Source organism: Artemia franciscana, chromosome 21 (assembly GCF_032884065.1).
Source record: "Artemia franciscana chromosome 21, ASM3288406v1, whole genome shotgun sequence".
Classification (NCBI taxonomy): Eukaryota; Metazoa; Arthropoda; class Branchiopoda; order Anostraca; family Artemiidae; genus Artemia; species Artemia franciscana.
Window position 1 is genome coordinate 10,902,799 of NC_088883.1, and position 23,534 is coordinate 10,926,332.

Below are 23,534 nucleotides of genomic sequence, written 5' to 3' on the forward strand. Positions count from 1 at the left end.
AATACATATGAACAAGAAGAAATTGCGTAGCTTAAAGTCACATTCCCAGGGACTATGGGGATTCATGTCATCCCCCAAGGCATAGTTATTAGACCTTTCAACTATACTATCAGATGGCTATCTCAAAGTTTTGCTGGCATGTCTTTGGTGAAAAAGGGATGTGAGAGGGGGGCTAGTTGTCCTTCAATTATCTGATCACTTAAAAATGAACTAGGAATTTTTATTTCCCTTCGATTTAATCCTTTCTTAGTCTCCTAGGACCACTGGTTCCATACGATTACCTCCGGAAAAAGAACACGAAAAAAAATATAAGTAAATTATGTATAATAAAATAATTATAAACAACAAAATAATTGTTTATATTTAAATATAAACAAGCATCCGCGATCTTTATTTTCGGAAAAATTACAAAATTCTATATTATTGTATTCTATATTGTATATTCTATATTCTCTGCAGTAGGGCTCTCGGGTGCTTAAACTGATGACGTAATTTTCATTAAGATCTCTTGAGTTTTTGGGGGTGTTTCCCCATTTTTTGAAAATCAGCAAATTTTCTCAGGCTCGTAACTTTTGATGTGTAACACTAAACTTAATGAAATTTTTTATATGTTTAGAACTAGCATAAAAAGCCGATTCGCTTGATGCATCTATTGTTATCAAAATTCCGTTTTTTTAGAGTTTCAGTCACTATTGGGCCGTGTCGCTCCTCACTTACATTTCTTTCACACGAACTGTTTGACAAATATATTTTAACTCTCAGTGTGTACTAAATTCTTATACAGCGTTCAGTTCTTATAAACTCATATTCTTATTCTTATACAGCAAATTTTCTATACTGGTCATGTTCTTTGCGGAATTACTTTTTTTGTTGAATTACTGGCAGTCCTGGAAAACAATTCAATAATGTCCGCCTCTCTTTTGAATGTCGTCTATTCTTGATCACAGAACTTTTGAGTTAACAGGTCACTAATGACGTTGTGTTGCCGAAATCATGGTACATGTTACGAACATTTCTTAGCCCTATTGCCAGTGGCGGTTCTAGAGTTGGGCAGCGGGCTTGCTGTCCACCCAGTTTTGCTGACACCTGACTTTGCTTTTACCCTATATTTTTATGTTCCTGTGGTATTCCTTATCCCCTCTAGATTGTGGGGCCAAAAACCGCTACTGCCTATTGCCTGCATTCAAGCTCAGAACAAATCTCCTTATAGAATACAAATTTCTATAATATTTATCATAACATAAGAAGCTAATAATATTTCTCCTTATAAAGAGCAGAAAATCGCCAGTATCAAAAATGACAATTTTTTACTTGTTTGACTATTGAATAAAACCCAATTGTTTAGTTTCAGAATTTTACAGGTCAGGACCTTATCCAGAATTTTTTCGGGCGGGTGGGGGGAACAAAACAGTTAGGGGAAAGATTAGTAATTTTCAAGATTTGTGGGTGCAAAAATTTGTTTGTATATATTTTTTTTTACTTTTGTACAACAAGAATTTCGCGGTGGGGGTCAAACTGGTTAACCTCCTGGATACAGTCATTGATAGGGCTTACCATTCAACAGGGATGAGTCGTGGCAGGGTGATGGAAATGATCGAAAACCTCAATGTACATCGGTTTACCATTTTTTCATACCACATGATTTTGGCTAATTTAGGAATTATTTAGATTGAAGTTCATATTTGGGCTAACTCTGACTGAACATATCTCGGCTTTTCGGATCGACAGAGCCAGAGGTGCAAAATGGTTGTGAAGATATTTCGCAACAGCTTTTGAATACAGTGAGACAAATTCTGATGAAAATGCTATTCAACAGACCTGATTGTCGGTACACAGCGAATTTATTGCATATAAAAATATCCTATCTAAGGAGATGACCGTAAACCGTGCCATCGCCATCTATATTAACAAAGAAGAAAATTTAAGGAAGATATAACAGAGAATAGTAGCGGATCTATGACACGCGGCTCGTTTTTAAGTTCACATCCTAACATCTAAGTAGGTTGGTTATAAAAAATTTTCCAGTCTTCAACTACTATAATCAGCAGAGATGGGCTATACTCTGGATGAGGTATAATTCCAGCTGAGGGGCTTTTCGCTATCTCAGAAAATAGTTGCACTAGGAGAGTCAAACTTTCAGGAATTAACTCAGACCCTAAATTATGCCCCAGAGAGGTAATTTCTAGCTCCCATTTCAAGGTCATTACTGTATTATTTGTCTGGAAATTCAGATGATTCTGCTTTAAAAGAAGTTGGCTTCACAATCTTCGGTTCATTTAGAAGACCCTGACTTCCGACTGAAAATAGGAATACTTATTCCAAACCCTAAATCTGAAACATTTTCTTGAATATAGAATGGATGGGAAGTTAATTGAAGCTCAGAAAATTATAAAAATATCCTGCTGCTACACAAAGAATTAGTCAGGTTTAGAGAAAACCATTCCAAAAGCTAGTAAAGCGTTCTATCCAAGTCCCGTTAATTTTTCCTACTCAAAGCACAAATTTGCATGAACAGCTTGGTGAGAATTGTGCAATTGAGGCTGTTGAAGAAGTGACAGAGGTAGCTGCTTCTGTTGAAAAAAATCTGTAAATGTGACATTTTTTTAGGCGTTTGTGACGCAAAATGCTTTTGTTACAAACAGTTCTGATACAAATATTATATCTCCATTTATTTTGTCATAAGAGGACAGTCAAGAAATCCAGGTTGTGATGTAGTTGGATCAGATACCAACAAAAAATTCTGGACAAGAAAGTGATTTCAACATTAATAGTGTTAATGATACTAACTCTTTTGAAGAGTCAGATGGATCGTTCAAGGCTCCTCCAGTGAAAAAAACTGCCATGGACTTGCAAAGCAAGGCACATGGACGAGGACACCAGTTGTAGTGAACTTTAAAAAGTAAATTAAGCAATCGGAAAAAATGAAAAGACAAACCTTCCGTTCACCTTATGGCCTCGGCAAGGACAAATACAACCGCAATAGTAAAAACGTAACTTAAAAGGCACGTAAGTATGAGATAGTTGTAGTATTGAAAGTGACCAAGATCTCAATCATCATTGATGAATCAACAGACAAAAGAACAACGAAATTTCTTGTAATAATTGTTCACTATTATTCTTTGGAAGAGCAGAAGCCAGTCAAGCTTCTTGACTCCAGGAAGAAGCCAGAAGAGCAGAAGCAGTTTTTTCAATGTCAGCTGTTTCTGATGCATCAGCTAAATGGTTGAAGAGCTTAATTGCAGAAGAATTCAGTAAAATAAGAAAAAAATACTACTGACAAATATTGCTGCCTTTGCTTCAGACAATGCAAGTATCATGTTAGGATCCAAAAATGGCTTGGCAGTCTTTGAAGCATGACTTTCTAAGGCGTGCATGGCTTGCAATGGAAAATGAAATATAGACAGTGCCAAACATTTCCTGATATAGCTGAGCACTGTCTGATTTACCTTAGCAAAACGAGATGGCTGACGATGGAGACTGTGGCTTAATGTCTTCCAGAACAATATGGGACACTTAAGTTTATTTTAAATCTTATCTTGCCGGTAATATCCATCCTGTAATGCCCTTTACAGGGCTCTAACAAGTTATGATTTCAAATTACATTATTTGTTCTTTGGTTAAATTCTAATAGTGGTGAAACGACTTAATGTAGAGTGTCAGATTGAAGAGGTAAAAGTTCATTTACTTCTTAATTAGTTGAAAAGCTGCTTGAAAGAAATAATGTCAAATTTCATCAAAGCAGATGTTTTGGCTCGCACTAACCCATTTGCTATAGACGTTACAAAGCCTGAATATCTGCAAAACTTTAAAGACATGTATTTTGGAGCCAAATTTGAAGCGCGTACCAGTAAGATGGGAAAAAACCTTGGACAACAAATATTGAACAATGGGTTTTTCATGGGGTTTGTAAGGTCAACGGCGGAACTTCTTTGTTCTTGACCTTCCCCAGGCTCTTGGAGGTATTGATGTCCTTGTCTCACTCCAGTGCCTTGGAAGAGAAATATTTTTCTCTGCTGAAGCTAATGAAGAGTCTCCTGTGAAACAGGCTGAACCCCAGTGCCATTTAGTCTCTCATGCATGTGCATAGGTTTGTCCCGGATTCATTCCGGGAAATATCTAATGCACTTGTGTCAAAAACGAAAAAAATAGAGGAAAATGGAAGTTCAAGAACATTAGTAATGTAAACTCATTGAACTTAAGCATTTGTTTTTATAATTAAACGGAGTCACTATGTTTTGTTGACACTTGAAAAATCGCTTTGCTATTTTTCCTTTAAGTTCAAAAATTAGTAAAATTTTTTCATTTAAATTCAAGAAGAAGCTGAAAAATCTTGCTTTACTTTCAAGTTTTTAAATCCATGAAGAAGTAGGAGAGTAAACATAAGTCACGCCCTATTTTGCATCCACATTGAATCTTCCATGTGTTCTTCCGTGAATAAGAAATCATATCTGGGTTACGATCAATGAATTTATTTCCTTTAGTTCCTCATTCTTAATTTTGTTTTTTAATACAAAAAAGACAAGAAATATTTAAAGACATTCTGTTTAGAAAGTCATAATTGTATAATATTTTGTTATTTTAATGTCCCTCTGTTTTAAAGCCAAAACAGATTTTCTGGCCAAAAAAAATGATACAATGTATTAATGATAACTCTCCAAAGACTTCATCTGATTGTTTACCGAATCTTTTTTATTTGTGATTTTTGTTCCAGTTCACTTTTAAGCAGTAATACAGCCAGTGAGTAGTTATTGGTAAGAAAACAAAAAGCTTACACCTGTCACCTGCTACTGTGCAGTTAGCAGTTAGCTAAAATATGGACTGTAATTGACGCCAAAGGCAAATATTTTGGTGAATTCCATCTTTTTTTTGTGTTTCGGTACAAAACAGTCTTAAATCTACTGTAGGCAAGTGCATTAGAAAAAAAAACAAACAATTTTCTTTTTGTCTCAAAAGTCTAAGAATCTGTAATATCTAGAAATGAACACATAAAATTGAAACTGTGACTTGTTCTGGGAATAAAATCCCCATGAAATTTTAAATTAATTAAAAATTAAAAATTTTTTAATTAAAATTTTTTGGCATTAAAATTTAAATGGCATTAAAATTTTTGGCATTTAAAATTTTTTGGCATCAAAAATGCTTCTTTTTGTTCTGAAGTCTAGTAGAGACTGGTAGCTCGTTTAAATTCACCTAAATATGTAAATACCAGTAACAAGCATAAATTTACCTTAAATAGGTATCAATATGCATCGGTATAATACAAAAAATTCTTAGGTATGAAAATTACTTAAAATACATGGAACTATTGGCATACTAAAATGATTCACAGCCAATTTACCTTTTGGTGATTTTTTGGTGATTTATTCTAAGAAAAAATGGTGATTTTTTATTCCGTCCAGTGGCAACTTCTTCTGGCAAACAATACAAAATTCCAAAATTTTGCAGATAGGAGCTTGAAACCCCGACAGCAGGGTTTCCTGATACGCTGAATCACTATGCTATTGTGTGGCCTATGATTTCAACGCCCAGGTGGGTAGAAATAGGGATAGATGGTATCCTAGTCTAAGTAAATTTGGTTTAAGAATTGAAAACAGTTGTGGCTGCAGATTGCTGCGATTTTCGGATCATAAAATGTCCCATAAATTAGCATGGTATTCTAATGAAGGGAGGACACCTAACACTGTTGATTATGGTAGGGTAAATAAAAGACTTGGAAATGATTCACAGCTGATAACCCCCATGGGGGTTATCAGCAGGTATGTAATTTTTTTTACAGGTTTTTTTTTAGCAGGTAAATAATTTTTCAGCTTAGGTATCAAAATTACTTAAAATACATGGAACTATTGGCATACTAAAATGATTCACAGCCAATTTACCTTTTGGTGATTTTTTTGTAATTTATTCTAAGAAAAAATGGTGATTTTTTATTCCGTCCAGTGGCAACCCACCTGATAACCCTCATGCCTTCTCAAGACTGGAACATCATTTGAACTTTATTGAAAAAACAAAACAAATTACCGTGGTTGGTCAGTTTAATTTACATATACTAATAAATTTTCCTTAAAGTTTTAATAATGTTTTACTTTTTAAAGTAGAAAAGGGGAAAACACTTAAAACGTATTTTATTTTCATTAGTTCCCTATTAAAGAAATTTTCTTCTATAAATTATATTCTGTCGGTAAGTGCTCTCAGTAGAAAGGAAATACTTTCAATTACTGAAATAAATCTAATGCATTGTTGATCTAACGTTATAAATAAAAAATTGAGGTCAATTTAAACAAGGGACGTTTTCGGCGAATAAACGATGCATAATTTTACTTCAAAATTAAGTTTACTTCATTTTAATTTGATTTATTGTAATTGGTCTTAATTAATATAATTTATTTTAATAATTTCAATTAATTTAAGTTTACTTTATTTTATAATAATTAAGTTAGTTTCAATTTACTATAAATACGGGAAAGCTATAAAGCAACGGGTTTTTTCTATATCGAATTTGTCGATGGGCGGTTGTAGTTCAGTGATAAGAATTATAAGTACTGAAATTAGTAGAAATGTAATTATAAGAATTATCATTGTTATAATTAACTGTAATAATAGTTTTCTTCATAAATTGTATGAGCAGTAAATCGTTGCTCACGCTGGAACGGCTCTGTTTATTTCATCGTCTATATTATCAAACTCTAAACTCTCCTATTTCACACTTAATTGCTCTTGGAAAGTTCCTCTTAAAATCTCATCCTGGAGTCTACGAACGTCATAAATATCTGGAAGAGGGTTACCATTCTTAATTTTTCAGCTTTAAATTGACTCCAAATATTACCGATTTTTTTATTTCAACATCAATAACGGAAATATCATAGTGCTTTGTATTTTTTCTCTAACCTTCGATATAGAATTGTATTATCAATAAGGTAAGTCGTCTTATCATAATATGGGTAAAATATTCACTTACGGGCAATTTTATGACCAAACACAGTATTAATTTAACTAGATTATTGTGCCGACAAACTTGTAGTAGCGGTGATATTCTTTCCAACATTAAGTTTACCTAAGCTAGGATGTCGTATATCCCTATTTGTACCAGCCTGGCCATCGAAATCCCCTGATAAAAATAGCCTACCATTGAGATCTGGTCTATTAGTTCCGGTAACTGTAGTTAATATTCGTCGGCAAGTCACTACTGTCTCCGCCGGTCGATTCTACAAGGATATATACTGAGGCACTTTTTCAAATACATATTAGAAATACGTTAATATACTACTACTACTACTACTACTACTATAATAAGTCACTGCAGCACCAAGCCGCCTGAGGCCAACACAGCTATGCACGCTCCTCCTCCAACCTAATCTATTCAAGGCCTCCCTCTTTACACCCTCCCAGGAAGTTCCCATTTCCTTTAAATCTTTATTTATGACATCCTCCCAGCCCAGACAAGGACGACCTGCTTTTCGTGTAGCCCCAGACGGTTGGCTGAAAAGGATAATCTTTGGCAATCTGTCATCCTTCATCCACAGAACGTGGCCTAGCCATCTCAACCTTTCTTTCATTATAGCCCTAGAAAGCGGCCTTGTAATAGGATTTACCTGACAAAATTTGAATGAATTTTTTTCATATTTTTTAGTCTATTGAATACAGATGGCGGAAAATATAGCCTTATTCGAGAAATTGACCGAGCATTAAGGAAGACAGGTGCATTCCACCTCACCGGAATTGAAGAATATAACGAAGCTGAGTTCTTCAAATGGACCAAGTGGTAAGCTTTTTTTTATGCTTCATGGCCATGATAATGGCCTGTTGCTGGCTTCCGTGCAAGCTACTTTTGAGTGCCATAACTCTACCCCGCATACTCTACATATCGCCTCTGTGGGACTTTCAATCGAATACTGAAGAGTTTGTTCCTTTTTTTAGTGCATTTACTTGTTCGTAATATATTAACTTGATATTCTAAAAATTGTATGGATGAGTAGGGTTAAGGCCTCGTTCAAGTACTGATCTATATTAATTACTAATGTAGGAAAACAGTCTTCCTTTTCTCCTTCTGTCTTTTTTTTTTATGTGTGTGCTGTTGCATTGGTGATTTCTTTTTTCATTATAATTTAGTTGATATTCTTATACCTTATATCGTTGATATGATATAATTTAGTTGAAATTTAGTTGCAGCTAGGCCAAAAATATGAAAGCTGTTTCTATTGAATGAATCTTGAATCTTATTAATGGCTCACTCAAACTTTTGCCACTAGTTAAATTTATGTTCCCCGTTCTGTTTCTATTGGAGTTTCATTTTAGGAAAATGTTTGCTTTCTGATCCAGAAATTATCTGATCCAGCATTAAATTATCTGATGGATCAGAAATTACATTATCATGGATCAGAAATTATCTGATCCAGCATTACACTAATAGTGTTGATCGTCAAAAGGGTACCATGTGGTCAAGAGAAGTCTGGATTAATTGTTTTATTTTCGCTTTTTTCATACCATATACGAGTGTCTGTTGGAATAATTTCCGAGCTGTTTTTCGTGCGTAAAAGCTGAATTTTTCTTAGTGTTTTTCCCGCTGCCTATTTTTTTCTTTAATTATTCTACTTCTTTTTCGTTGTTTGTAAGGGGCCAAGTATAAACTAATTACATGCTACTGCTATTGTTATTACACCCTCGCAATGCAGAATACCCATTAGGTTAATGGAATATAGCCTAAAGATTCTCAGACTTGAGTGCCATATTTAAATTATTTTTTAATGAGATATATTTTTTTAAGGAGTGAGTAAAATCCTTAAAAATTCACGGTAACAGATAATTCAGCTGGCTTAAATGAAAAACTATTTTATTAAATAAATACTGAAGATTCTACTAAGATAAAATTTATCCTCCACTTAAAACACAAATAGATGGCAAACATATTAGATGCAATCTAATTGATAAATTGATCTGACCCGTATTCCGTTTTTTAATGCCGTGTTCTCAATTAATAGGTAATCTTATTCTAGCACGTTGATTGAGGAGGGGGATAAGAGGGGGTGGTAGGCAGCTCTCATTTAATGTATAGTCAATTTTTTTTAACTTTTAATAACTGTTTACATGCATATACTACATTTTCTTTTAATTTGATCTCCATAATTTTTTTTTTATGCAAGTCAAAAAATATTTTTCGTTTAAATATTCATCTAAACACATTTCGTAATACATCTGTAGTAGCTCTATCAATGATTTCACATACTCTTTACCACCCTATTCAAGACTCCTCTTCGCGGTGAAATTTTACACTTTTTTATTTTTAATCCAACTGATTTGAAGATCTCACGAAAATGTTTCCTCGAGGAAAAGTTTGTATTACCTATACCGAACCTGAGTCCGAAATTTTCACAATCTCTTAAAGGGTTATTCGTTTTTTATACTTAGAGGGGGGGGGGTAAGTTCTTTTTCTTATTCTCTTCTCCCCTCTTGATTGACTAATATCCCTAAATTGAATTTTGTAGCGGTTCTTATCAACTCATGTAAAGTTTTCAAATAGTACACAGATGGTGCAAATCTTTAATTTTTTACGGGCTATAATTAAGTGCATTGGGGCAATATGCCCCACAGCGATTTGTAATTTGCTAAAACCTTTATACATTAAATATGACTTTTCGATGTCTCTAAATTGACCAATTATCTTGGAATTTGTAGTTTTCTTATTTCAATGTTTTCATTTTTGGGCTGAAATTGTCATTTTTCGGCACAAAATAACCAAAAATGGTCTTTCGTTACGCTACTATTTCTTTTTTGTACAATTGATCTAACAAATTTTTTGTTTATGCATTTCCATGCTTTCTGTGATACCTGGTTTGTTAAGAATACCACTGGAGACACGCTATCAGAATGAAAAAATAAGGTTGGTTCTCATGGCGATATCTCCTTTGCCATTATGAAAAAAATGAGGGATAACTGTATTTACTGTGACTCTTTCCATGCCATACATAGACGTTGACATTACCTAGGGGGGAGGGTGTCAAAAATCCAGTAATTAAGAGGTGCTTTATACGCAAAATGGTTCCCTCTTATATATATATATATATATATATATATATATATATATATATATATATATATATATATATCTATAACCTTATTTTTACAAAAACGTTTTCCCTTTCTCTGTAATTCATAATTCAACAATAGTTTTGGTTTTTTTGTTCGCAATAAATAGTTTAAACATGACCCCCTTGTTGGCTTATTTTTCTTCTTTGGTTTCTTTCAAGACAACCTCTAAATGCCTGGCACCAGAGTTCTCAATGTCATAATGTAACACGATATCTTTGTAAAACGATACAAACTTTCTTATAATCCGGAAAAAGAAATTTGCTTAGAAACAGCGAACTCGACTCTGCTTCAAAGTAAAATTATACGAGTAGAAAATACCCAAGCATCACAATATATCCTTTAGACATAAAAAGCAATTATGCTTCTTTTTCCTTTTTTAAAGAAGTATACATGTATTTTTTCAACAAGTTTATGTCAGGGGGGGGTAAACATTTTTTTTAACGTCGAAAATTTGTTTATATGCATTTTCGTTACGTTTTCACGAGTTGGACAACAGTAAGGGGGGGTCAAACCCCCTAACCCCCCTTTTGAACACAGATCTGATCCTTGGTCAAATGAAACGACCTTACCTAAAATGATGCGTAGTTTTATTACATAAACCTGAGTTGTGTGTTCAAGTTTAGAAACGGATAGTTCAGATGGGGGAACATTTCCCAGAGCAGAAGCATCAAGGTCAAGCTTTTTAAGTATTTCAGTAAGGAAGAAAACACACTATACAAAACTGAAAGACCTGATCTGGTCCGAACTTGAAAATGTGTAACGTTCGTGTATTACTGGAAGAGATTATAGCAATAAATATTTAAGTTCAAGCTCAATATTTAAGTTCAAGTTCAATATTAAATTCAGTAGTTTAGATGTTGAGTCGGGTTTGAGTTAGGCTACAAAACTATCCAGTTGACTGGAATAGCTCACGTTGGAAGCATGTCGGCTTCTAGCTTTGAGCCAGGAGATTCAAGGCTGAAAGAGACGCTCGAGTTCGTGATCCCTTTATCCTCCCCCAACTAGTGAAAATGGGCTGTAGTAAATATAGTAAATATAAATATAGTAAATAATAGTAAATAAGGATGAAAAATAAGAGATGAAAAATAAGGATGAAAAATAGTAAATAAGGAGGAAAAAATAATAGAAAATAAGGATGAAACCTTTTGATCGACAGTGAAACAAATATGAAATTTTAGCTGAATATTTCGGGCACATATACAGTGTCCATCATCAGCAGTAAAACTCCTAAGCAGTAAAAGTGTTACTGCTGATGATGGACACTGTATATGTGCCCGAAATATTCGGTTAAAATTTTATATTTCTTTCTCTGTCGATTAAAAGGTTTCATCCCTATTTTTAACTGTTATATTTTCGTCATGGTAAGGCAGTATGGTCTTCGAAGTTATCTGAGCTGCGGTAAAAAAAAAGTGGCCTTTCCGTAGCTGGCCTTCTTTTAAATGTACGTTTTGGCTTTTTATTGCTTGTTGAAATGTACAGTAAATGAGGTCTTTCTTGAAGGAAGTTTTTTCTTTTGCCATTTCTTGAAGGAATAAAATGTTAAAAGTCTAGAGTAGCGGTTTTTCAGAAGAAGACATGCTACAAGACATCCTAAGCAGTAAAAGCGTTACTGCTGATGATGGACACTGTATATGTGCCCGAAATATTCGGTTAAAATTTTATATTTCTTTCTCTGTCGATTAAAAGGTTTCATCCCTATTTTTAACTGTTATATTTTCGTCATGGAAAGGCAGTGTGGTCTTCGAAGTTATCTGAGCTGCAGTAAAAAAAAAAATGGCCTTTCCGTAGCTGACCTTCTTTTAAATGTGCATTTTGGGTAAACCCTTGTCGATTACCTATCTTTTGATACTTGTCTTATTAGATTTATCTGCTTTGGAAATTAAAAAGACATTAAATGTTACTTCTTATCATGTGCTTCCCTAATCTGAGCTTTATCAATGGTTTCATTTTTATTTTCTGGAAATAGATTCTTTTTTTAAGATGCTCCATTGTTTTTCTTATGATGCTTTTTATTGCTTGTTGAAATGTACAGTAAATGAGGTCTTTCTTGAAGGAAGTTTTTTCTTTTGCCATTTCTTGAAGGAATAAAATGTTAAAAGTCTAGAATAGCGGTTTTTCAGAAGAAGACATGCTACAACAAATAGAGAGACATTTTTACATTGTTAAGTTTATGGTCGTCTTGTTAGCGCTTTTGACAATTCATCCCCTGCAACCTTCTAATTTTCTCATATATCCCTAGGCTATATGAAAAAACTAACATAACGGCCCCTCTTCCTTCCAAAAAAGATTGTTTCTTCCAAATACCATTGCTTAGAATTAGGTATAATTAAATGATAAGTCAAACAATACTTTTAAATTTAGCATAGAAATTTCCCCTCATAAAAACCTTTGCGGCTTCATAGGTCCGCGTTAGGAATACTGAGTTTAAGAATTCGGTCAATCTTCTTCCAATTACATTTATTAATCAAATTATTAAAGTCCTTGAATTAATTATGCCGTGTTAGTGTTTTTAGGGCCACACAACCGGATGGATATTTCGTATTAAGAGATTTCATATCTTAACTGAATAAAATTAAATTTAGATGGCAGCAATTTCAGGAAGTACTTCTTATACGCATAATTAATTTTTTCACTTGCTATAAAAAGTATTTAAAAAAAATAGCCGAGTAGTGAAAAAGCAAAAGAAAAGAAGCAGAAAAAACAAAAAAAAATGAAAATACAAATAACAAAGCCAAAAAGAGAAACAAGGGAATTACAAAAATGGCAGGAAAAAAGACGTTAAGAAAAAAAGAAAATCAAAACAAAAGAGGTCACGACTGTACAATGAGCCTTAATAGGTTGGGGTAAGGCCCTTAAAAAGGAGGCATATCCAGACCAAGTATTCAATAGCTTCTCAGAATACGTAATAATATTAGTAATTCCAATAGGAATTTCCAACTTGAAAACTTGAGAGATTTGAAAACACTTTTTGTGTGTCCGTTGATCACATCGACACGGAAGCCATTTCTTTTTTGAGAATAACTTATTTCGGAATTGTGCTTATATATTCAGTAATTTAAACCCAGTTAGTTCATGTGTCCAAAAATTCGTCTGGGGTTTTGCTTGGACAGAAAATAAATTTACAGCCATAAAATTTGCGTTTCTTCATGAACAGTCGTCTAATATTATAAAAATATAGTTTTAAATATGTTTTTAGCAATAAAGAAGCGTCAAACAGTTTTTTTTCAAAACATAAAGAAAACAATGTTGGGTTTTACACAGCATATTCTACAAGTGTTTATTTAACTTTACGTCATTAAAAAGTATGACTAAACTCGTTAAAAAATATTTAAATACACAAGTATTTATTCATCTAAACCATGTGCAAATTTGAATCCACATTGTAATGTAGTTTTTACTGGTGATAGTGATAAAGTACTGGCCTCCAAAACAGATGAAATGTTTTCTTAATCACGACTAATAAGCTATTAATGCCTATAAAACGTATTATTTTCCAAATTTTTATTATTTTACTCCTTCTTAATGCACTCGGATCCTCGTCCTGGCTTACACTTGTAATCCTTGTGATTTTAAATAATAGGGTATTGCGGGAACCTCCCAAGTCATGGAAAGGAAGGAGTCAGTGAGAGGCTTCACGTACGAGGGGGGGGGGCTTCCTGCAATATTTTGGTGACTCAGTGAAAAAAGGGGGGCAAAATGCAGTTTTATCCGTTAAGGGGATAAAACTGGGGGGAGATTAAAGGAAGAATAAAATTAGTAAGATAATAAGATGAATGAAAGAGAATGAAATTACAGACATGACAACGACTCGATCTTGACCTATCGAAATATCGGTGACTGTTGTAATCGTAATGATTTTACCGACTCAATTTATAAATCGGGTAAAAAGGCGAATAAAATAAATAAAAGAAAAGGTTAAAATAAGTCAAAATAGATGTTAGTACTGATAGAATATCTAGCGCTACGCTGATTATGTTTAGTAGTTACAGCGGTTTGGTGCAAACACTTGTTGGCAGCAAATCAATCGCTAGCAGGTGGTTGGGAAACACGCTAGTATAATATCAGACATCAGTTTGATTATAATTTATTTGAAGTAGAAAAGAACGAATTAAACACCCAAATTCAACATTTCGAGATTATTGACTGATAAAGTATAAATAAAGTAATTGGTATGCACGATAGAAATAACTACTTTTAGCGTCAGAACGCCACCTTTGATGGGTTATAACGACCAAGTAAGTTGCATCTAGCCTCTTTCTTGCATCAAGCCCATCAACGTTAAATTGGCAAGCTATTCCATTCGAAAGAAAGGTATGGCTTATATTTTGTGTATGCGTTGTACACTACCCAGTGTAATTCTTCACTACCTGCTGACAAGTGGGTAGGTTGTATATGTAGCCCGCATGTTTCCACTGGGGCTAATAGAGTGACCTCGAATATCAAAATTGATCTTATTATCGATATTTCCTATACCGTGCCTAATTTCTGTGTGTTTTCAGATTTTCCTTCGAAAAGATCCCTCTCTCAAAATAAATTATGTTTATTTTGTCTTCATGCCCTTTCTGACACTAAGATCATATGATTTGATAATAAAAATAACCATAACAAAAAGAAAATAGTGGGGTAGCGTCAAATCTATTGCCGTGTGATCTAGATACAAATTACTTTTGGTCAGATTTGTAATATTATTTGTAATCCCATTCAAAGGTGTCGCTTCACGAATATTTTTCGAATTGGAGGTAACATGTCTTTCATTAAATATAAGGGGGCGAATTTGTCACTTTTTCAGTTTTTCAAATGAAAATATCAGAGCGAAAAATCTATTATAAAATAATAGATTTTAGAGACATTAATAGCTTATTAGTCGTGAATAAAAAATGTTTCCACTCTAGGGCTTGAATACAGTCACCAGTAAAAACTACGTCATAGTATGGATTCATATTCGTACGCGGCTTAGATGAACTCATCATGGTTATGTTTTCTTCAGTTTTTAAAGATGAATAAATACTTGTCTATTTAAATATTTTTTAACGAGTATAGTCATACTTTTTAATTACGTAAAGATAAATTTACACTTGTAAAATATGTTCTGTAAAACCCAGGATCTTTTTCTTTGTGTTTTGAAAACAAACTTTTTAATGCATTGAACCCTTTTTTTATTTTCAAAAACCTATTTAAACTTCTATTTTTCACGATAGTGGACCGCTGTCTATGAAGAAACGAAAATTTAATGGCTGAAAATTTATTTTCTGTTCAAATAAATGCCGTTTTAATTTCTGGACACATGAATTAACTGGCTTTAAATTCCTGACTCCATAAGATGTTAAGTATAATTCTGAAATAAGTTAATGTCAAAAAAGAAATGAATTCCGTGTCGATGTGATCAACGGACGCACAAAAAGTGTAACTAAATGTTTGAGATTTTCAAATTGGAAATTCTCGTATGTCCAAAGTTCTCCTGGAAACGCTGTGCATAGAAATTTTTTTTGGAGGAGTCTGAAATTTTGTAAGGGATAACCATTCAAATTAACCCCGAAAAAGGTTAGGTTATACAGATAAATGAGATATTATAGGAAAACCATCAAAATATCAAGATTTAGAAAGAGCATAAGTATTTAGGAGGTTATGGATTTAAAAACACCCATAGCCACTACTCTTTTCTTCCCTTAATGATTTAAGTTGACGAAGAAGTTTAACGGTGGATTTCTTAAGACGCATATGTTATTAATTTTCTTTAAGACGCAGGTGCTTGTTACGTAATAGGGGGATTACTTTTTGTTATCCCCTATACCAAATACCTGTACCATAATTATGCAGGTAGTTGTTACGTAATAGGGAATATGTTCTAAAAGATGCAGGTGTTAAACTACGTAATAGAGAGGGTTTTTTCTTTGATTCCTTAAAAACTTGTAAGGGCTAGGAAAAAATCTTATAGCCCGCTACTGGGGGACCTTCAAGACCCCGGGCCCCTAGCGAGCGATTCCACTGGACACCTAACAGCCAATTAAACTGGGGCCCTAGTAACCTTTTCTACCGGGAGGGGAACCCTAGCAGTCAATTCCAATGGGACCCCTAGCATCCAATTCTATTGGTGCTCTGGCATCCAATTTCACCGGGCCCCTAACCTAACCACTGGAGGGGCGCTAGCAACCAATTCCAACGGGGGACCTTAGCAGTCAATTTCAATGGGGCCGTAGCATCCAATTCAAGCAGTACCCTAAAATCCTATTTCATAGGGAGCTTTGCAACCAATTCCAACAAGGGGCTTCTGCTAGTCAGTTGGGGAATCCCCGATTGTAAATGAGTATGACGCATTCTCGTTTAGCTTGTTTCTTCAGGGTCCCTGGGGAAGCCATGCTTGTAACTGAGGATGACACAGGCGTGGGGGTGTTACGTAAATGACGATGCGCACGTGGGTGTTACGCAATACTTAAAGAGTTTTTTCATTCTGGATTTCATTTTTCTTTCAAGGCGGTTTTTCCTTTCTTATAAGGCCGTTTTCTTTCTTCATATGACATTTTCTTCTAAAACATTTTTTCTCAGGGAACCTTTATGCTCCCAAAATTTTTTTTTCCGCATTTTTGCCTCTTACATTCCATTAATTTAAATCTTGATACAGCAAAATCACATTTTGAAAAATGAAACACGCAAACGAAGAAAAAAGAGACACATTTTCGTATTTGGTTATTTCTCAGAGATTGTAATGAAAATGCTTTTAGCCAAGATTATTTGGCTGGTCCACCCTAGCAAGCGATTCCAGAGGGAGGGGGTGTTATTAGAGGTAAATTTAACCCATATTAAGATATATTTCCGAGAGAACTTAATGATAATGCCTTGTCTCTATTGCTATATTAGATGCGCCTGCCTGTTAAGTTCCATTAATTTAAATCTTGATACTAGCAAATCATATTTTGAAAATGAAATACGCAAACGAAGAAAAATGAGACACATTTTGCATTCGGCTTTTTCTCAGAGATTTTAATGAAAATACCACTTTTTTTTAGCTAAAACAATGTTATTCTCCCCAACGTGGCATAGTGCGACTAGCCCACGATAGGAAGTAATTCCAGAGGGGGAGGGTTGTTATTAGATGTAAATATAAGCCATATTAAGGAATATTTCTGTTAGATATTAATGAAAATGCCTTGTACCTTTTACTGGGTGTTAGATTTCACTCCCCTGCGCAGAAAAATTCTTTTAACACCTCCCAACCTAACTCTAAGCTGTAGAACTTGTTAGTTCAAGGCGATTGACGTCACTCTGACAAACTGTGGATGACATACGGAACCATCTGGCCACCCTTCATCATTGCAAATGCATTTTTAGGACATTTTCCTACAAAGATATCTGTTTACACTAGAATTGATCGTTAAAACTTAATTAAAATCCGCAATAACGTTTAAATATATGATAATATAATATATAAAAATACATAGATTATGCAAGGCAGAGTTGGTCAGGAAAAACTCTGGCGTTATAGGGGGCATTACTGGATTTTCATGTCACGCGTCACTTTGTCCTGCTTCACCTTCATTAAGAAGAGTAGGGATTGTGCTCGGAGTAAAATCCCACAGCTCACTCAACATACTCTCGAGTGTATCAGGACTGAGATGGTCAGCCTAGCCAAAACCACCCTCTGATACACTTTGGTGTACAAGTGTATTTGACGGAGCCAAACCCCCAGTTGAAATATTTGGAAGAGTATCATCATGTGTCATTCCAAAAAAGTCCACTAATAGTTTTTCAAGCCAATCTGAGGCCGTTTCTGTCTCAATGGTGACATGGAGATGATCACGAAATGGTGATGGTGGTGACAAGATTAGTATCTACGTGCCATTAAAGAAGTTACTGGTCCCTTGACTTGATGATGGTAATAATGTCGCTAGGTTAACCTAAAATATGATGAGAAATTGTTTTGTTTTTGAAATGGTGTGGTTTTTATTAACCGGAAAAGAATATTTTAAAAGCCTCCATTTTCATATCATTTCACACACATGCGTCTTTTGAGGGTCATGAATCTGCATCGGCCAGTTTTGAAATTGTTCTTTATCGTCCCCTGAAGGTTCAGGTTCAAAAATATTCCATGGATTGAATTAAAAGTTCAACAATAGCTAGTAGGGAGGGGTGTTTTTAAAAACTAATGATTACATATGTTATACAGACGCTTACAACTTGGGAAATGCTCTTTTTTCAGCCCATTTAAATTAGAATTCAGGTCTTCATACTCTACAGAACATGCAATATTAAAGCTAACCCAGTTTTTGAATGATGCTATGGATAAAGGTCTGCTACCTGCAACAATATTCGTTGATTTAAAAAAAAGCTTTCGACACTATTTCTCATAAGATTCTACTATCTAAGCTACATAATTGCGGTGTTGGAGGACAAGCGAGTCTCCTAATTGAATCTTACCTCAAGGACAGAAAACAAATATGGGATGCAAATAGCTACATTTCAGATGAGGAAAACCTATCTAATTCTGTGGGGGTTCCTCAGGGGTCCATACATGGACCAGTATTATTTCTTATCTATGTAAACGATCTCCCTCTAAGCCTAACCTGCCATAGGACTGATATGGATCTCAGTTTACTGTTTGCTGATGATACAGCCAACCCTACCTGCGAAATAGATCATCAATCTCTAAAATCAAATCTCGAATTATCACTGAGAAAGATGCTTCAATGGTTCCATTGTAACAAATTGGTTGTCAACACTTCAAAGACTCTTTTTATGTTTTTTTTTCAAGAATTTCTACTGCAGTACCAACGTTACAAGAGGTTGAAGTCACATTTGGAGGCCGAGTAATAAAAATAATTCGAGTGCAAACAACTCCGTATCTTAGAGTCATTATTGACCAGAATTTAAGCTAGAAAGCTCATATCACTAGCCTAAGGCTTAAGTTAGGAAGGAACGCAGGTGTTATGCATCGTTTTAAATTTTTACTTCCTTTTTATGCTTTAAAATCGATCTATTTTTCTCTTGTTCATTCGTATATTAATTATTGTTCGATTAATTATTTGAGTACGTCTCAGTCACATATTTTTCCTATTATGAAGCTACAAAATAAAGCAATGAGAATCCTTAAGATGTTGTTATATTCTCCAGTTTCTCTTCCTGGTAAATCTCCAACTAAAAGTCTTCACAGTTATTTTAATATCATTCCGGTTAGACAAATTTTAGCTTTCCAATGTATACTTTTCCGTGTCCGTTATCTAAAGGATCTGCAACCAGATTGTTTTAAATCATTTTTCCTGGCCCTCCCTCAGTCCTACCATATAATACTCTATAATACTTCATTGTTTTTTAAAAGTAGAGTTGTGACAAAGAATCAAACTTTAGCGTAAAGAGCGAGGCGTTGAGGAGGGGACAAACCTTTCCATGTATGGAATAATTTCTTTCCATTTTAAGTTTTTATGTCGCTCCTTACTTTGAGTTGAAAGAAGATGTTTTTTAATTTAGTTTTTGGACGTTTGTCAACTAACGCAGGTTCGAATTTGGCTCACCATACATGAAAAATCAAAAAAAAAATTTTAAACTAATTTTGGCAGATTTATTCTGTATATTAAGAGTTGTCCCCTCCTCAATACCTTACTCTTTGTGCTAAAGCTGTTAGCCATTTTAAAAAAGCTTCCTGTTCTAATTAAACGGCCCCCGTGTTTTAGTGACCACTCTTAACAAATGGGGACAAACGGTCAAACCTTAGCATAAAGATCAAGGTATTGAGGAGGGGGGTAACTCTTCATTTAATTTCAGTTTAAAAAAAAAACTCGGCTCACCCTTTATTAAGCATACCTATCCCCCTCACGAAAAACTACTCTGGGGAAATTTAGTCTAGCTTAAAGTATACCCCCCCCCCTTCAAATTCCCTCCAGACAGTTCCATCCTTGCTGAAAATCCCCCCTCTCCGTAAAATTGCTTGCGGATGATTCAGCCTGAAAAACTCTCCTTTACGTTGTTTCATTCGAATAACGTTTTAATCCCTTATCGGTTTCTCAATCACTCCAGAAATGCCCCTTCCGTGGACATTATTTCCCAGAAATCAAAACACGTGGAAAATAGCTCCGGATATTTCCCCCGGGACATATCCACATCCAAAATTCGGCAATGAGAATGTAAGGCAATTCAAAAACAATTCGTATTTTAATTCTGACAAGTCCCCCGCCAGTTTAATCAGGGGCGGATCCAGCCTTTCGTTCTAGGGGGGGGGGGGGGCGATTCTTGCCGAAAAGAGTGGGGATAGTGTCTTTTTTGTCGGCCACAAGGCTGACTTTATTTTTCACGTTTTAAGTTTCCCTGGCGGTCTCTTGTTTAGCGAAAATGTGGTTTTCATATATTACAATAATGATTACAAAAACTGTACTTGATCAACTGACAACTGTTTACAAGCAAAATTCAAGCTTCCTGGCTCCACTGTTCGCAAACCTGTCGATTACTCTGTCAATGCTGATATCAATGTTGCGGTGCACATTAAGGAGGGCCAAACCACTGCGTCTAGTTTGCCCCATCTGTGCTCTGAGCCAGGTTTTCAGTTTGCGTAAAGTTGAGAAGCTACGCTCGGTTAGATGCCACGCTCACCGGAAGAGATATAAAAATATCAAGAAGTGAGCTGACATAAGGATATATAAGGATATAGGTCACTTATGACTGAGTCGAGCATAGGTATAAAAATAACACGTCGATAATATTCTTCAGGCGTAGTATGAGGAGAATTATTTCGATAAACCTGTCTTTGTGTATTCCTTGGAACTTCAACAGCCAATTGGATTTTATCTGACAATTCTTTTACTTGCTCGAATGCTAATGCGAACTCTTCGTCACACGTTTCCCGTCGCTTTGCTAGAACATCCAAAAGGTCGGATACGTGGCCATCGGCAGCGCCCAAGTCCAAAGTCTTCTTCTGGAATAGCCGACTAAGAGGCAAGGTCAGAGCGCAAATACTGTGTAGACACTGAAGGGAAACCATGAGCTCCGCACTATATAACGCTGTGACAAGCGTCTTTGCCTTCGGAGCGGTCACTGATTAACTCAAGTGACTAATGTGTTCCAAAGCCTGGATGATTTTCGGAAGTTCGGACACAAACTGCACAAATGACTCATGTTGCTCGATCAACCTCGTCTCGCCGATTCCCGTGAGCTGAGCTTTTAGAACCTTATTCAAGACGTAATTTCTCTTCGCAGATGCATTAAAAAATGCTACAACTTCTTTTATAATGCCTATGGCACTTCTGATGCTCGAAACAGACGAGCTTCTTGACAAAGAAAGGTTCAGGGCGTGGTTAAAGCAGGGACAACGAGACGCATTTTTAGCTTTTTTATGAATTTCAACTATAGCACCACAGTTATTTGATACCATCATTGCACACCCATCCATGCCGATTCCAACACAGTCGGGTAAATTCAACCCATTTATTCTAAAAGGCCTAGAACTAGCTGGCCATTCACTTTTCCGTTGACAGTCGGCTCTTTGTATGCAGTGGAAGGTTCAAAGGTGACATGATGAATGTCAACAAAACCTATGAAGTCATCGCGTCTATGGTTATCGAAGGCATAGCAGAGCTAAACTAAGTTGCGATGAATGTGACACATCTGTTGTCTCATCGAAAATGATGCTGTAATATCTTGCTAAATTTGCTCTTTCTAGAATGACACCTATAACTTCTTTCGCACAACAGTCAATCAACTGGTTTTGAGTTGTTTTGCTGATGTAGGTAGCATTTTTTCCTGATGTTTTCAGTTGTTCCTTTAGTTTACTGTCGCCACTTTCAGCACGATAACGAAGTAGTTCTCGGAATTTTCCTTCATTGGAAAGCGGCATGTCATCCAAGTTTAAGCTGCCATCATCCCGATGGCCCCTCAGTGGAATATTCTGCCTTCCCAGAAATATGATTGATTCCAGAATCGGCTTAAGCCTCTCTCGGTTTTCTGTTACTTGCTTCATTTACTGTTCGTTGACGCGATTATTTACAGATTTGTGCGGAGAATGGTAGGCTCTTAGAAACGACTTTCCTGCCTCTACTGCGTCATGATGGTACTGGGAAGTATCATGTACTGTCAGGTCTCCATCTTTTCCCAGAAACTTAGCAAATTTTGTGACATGCTTTGTGACCAGCTTTTGTAGGGGAACCTGTCTGCTTGAACCCCCGCTAACCCCAGTTAAAAAAGGAGGGCAGTATTGCAAAAAAGGCTTTTCTGGGCAGCAGAATATACAAACCAGTGGAAACTCTGCAAATGAGAATCGATCAAGTACCTTTTTTCGTCTTTCCCCTGCTTTAAATGAACAGAATACGGTATTCGGCATCCAATCGGGAGTTTCCATGGCCTCTCCAGAAGCTCGCACTTTATTCGGTCGTCAGTGGCATGTATTGTACCGACGTGGATCCCAATATCGTTTTCCGGAAACAGGGTAGGGGGCAGAGGTGTTGTTGGATGATCACTCTGAACGCTAACGGGGTTAATAGAAGATTGCAAAGTGTTAGGAGTTTGCCCGTGTTCGCCACTTCCAACAGAACTAATTGAAGATTTACTTGCATTTACAGTTACACTATCCATTCTGCGAGACTTTGAAATGACAAGCGTCTTTTGTCCGCGTTTTCCCGACATCAATATCGCTTAAACGACGAAAATCCTTGTGACACATGCACATTCAAATTTCATTATACACTGGAACGAAATGTTTGTTTTGATACTTCAGGTCCGGTTGCGTTGCGCAACCCCACTCACTTCCAATGTTTACATCGAACTGGGAGGTGAGAACTAGCTAAAATTTACCGGGTGAACTGTTGCTACGCTATGAGGTGACAAAAAATACTCGAGGCTAGCTTGATAGAGGAAAAGCTGTGGAATGAACGTAATGTAAAAAGGTTTTACAGTCTAGTTACAGTAGTTAAAACACGCGTTAATGCAGACTTCCGTAAGTGCAGTAAAAAAAAATTACAGTCCGTCTAGGGGGGGCGATCGCCCCCCTCGCCCTCCTCTGGATCCGCCCCTGAGTGTAATATTTCCCCTGGAAAATTCACCCCCGGGAATTTTACTCCACAAGGAAGATTCTCCCTATAGAAATCCACCCCGAGCACAAACTTTCTCCCGAAAAATGTCTGTATACTTCCCAATAACAAATAATATACATAAGCAATGAGCATATTCCATAACTTACAGACCTCTGTCCACACACTGTGGGGGGGAGGTCATTTTACACCTTATTGACATAGTAATTTGATCTTTCAAATATATTGAGCAAAAGGGCTATCTAAACATTTTGATAATTAACTTTGGGAAAAAATGGGCGTGGGAGGGGGTTCAGTTGCCCTCCAATCTTTTTGGTCACTTACTAAGGGAAATATAACTTTTAATTTCCGTTTGAATTCACCCTCTGCCGATGTTCTAGAACCATTATTTCAATAAGATTAGCCCTTGAAAAAAAAAAATCAACACATCTCTTCTGGAAAAAATAG

At 35.6% G+C, this 23,534-nt stretch overlaps 1 protein-coding gene across 11 annotated transcripts in view; it reads left to right on the plus strand.

Annotated features, from left to right (window-relative positions):
- LOC136040542 (solute carrier family 41 member 3-like) overlaps positions 1–23,534 on the plus strand; it is a 117,843-nt gene that overhangs the window by 18,674 nt on the left and 75,635 nt on the right. For all 11 annotated transcript variants that reach the window (XM_065724742.1, XM_065724737.1, XM_065724736.1 and 8 more), the window contains exon 3: positions 7,628–7,759. In XM_065724742.1, the coding sequence (XP_065580814.1) occupies positions 7,628–7,759 (132 nt within the window). The remainder of the gene's footprint in view (positions 1–7,627; positions 7,760–23,534) is intronic.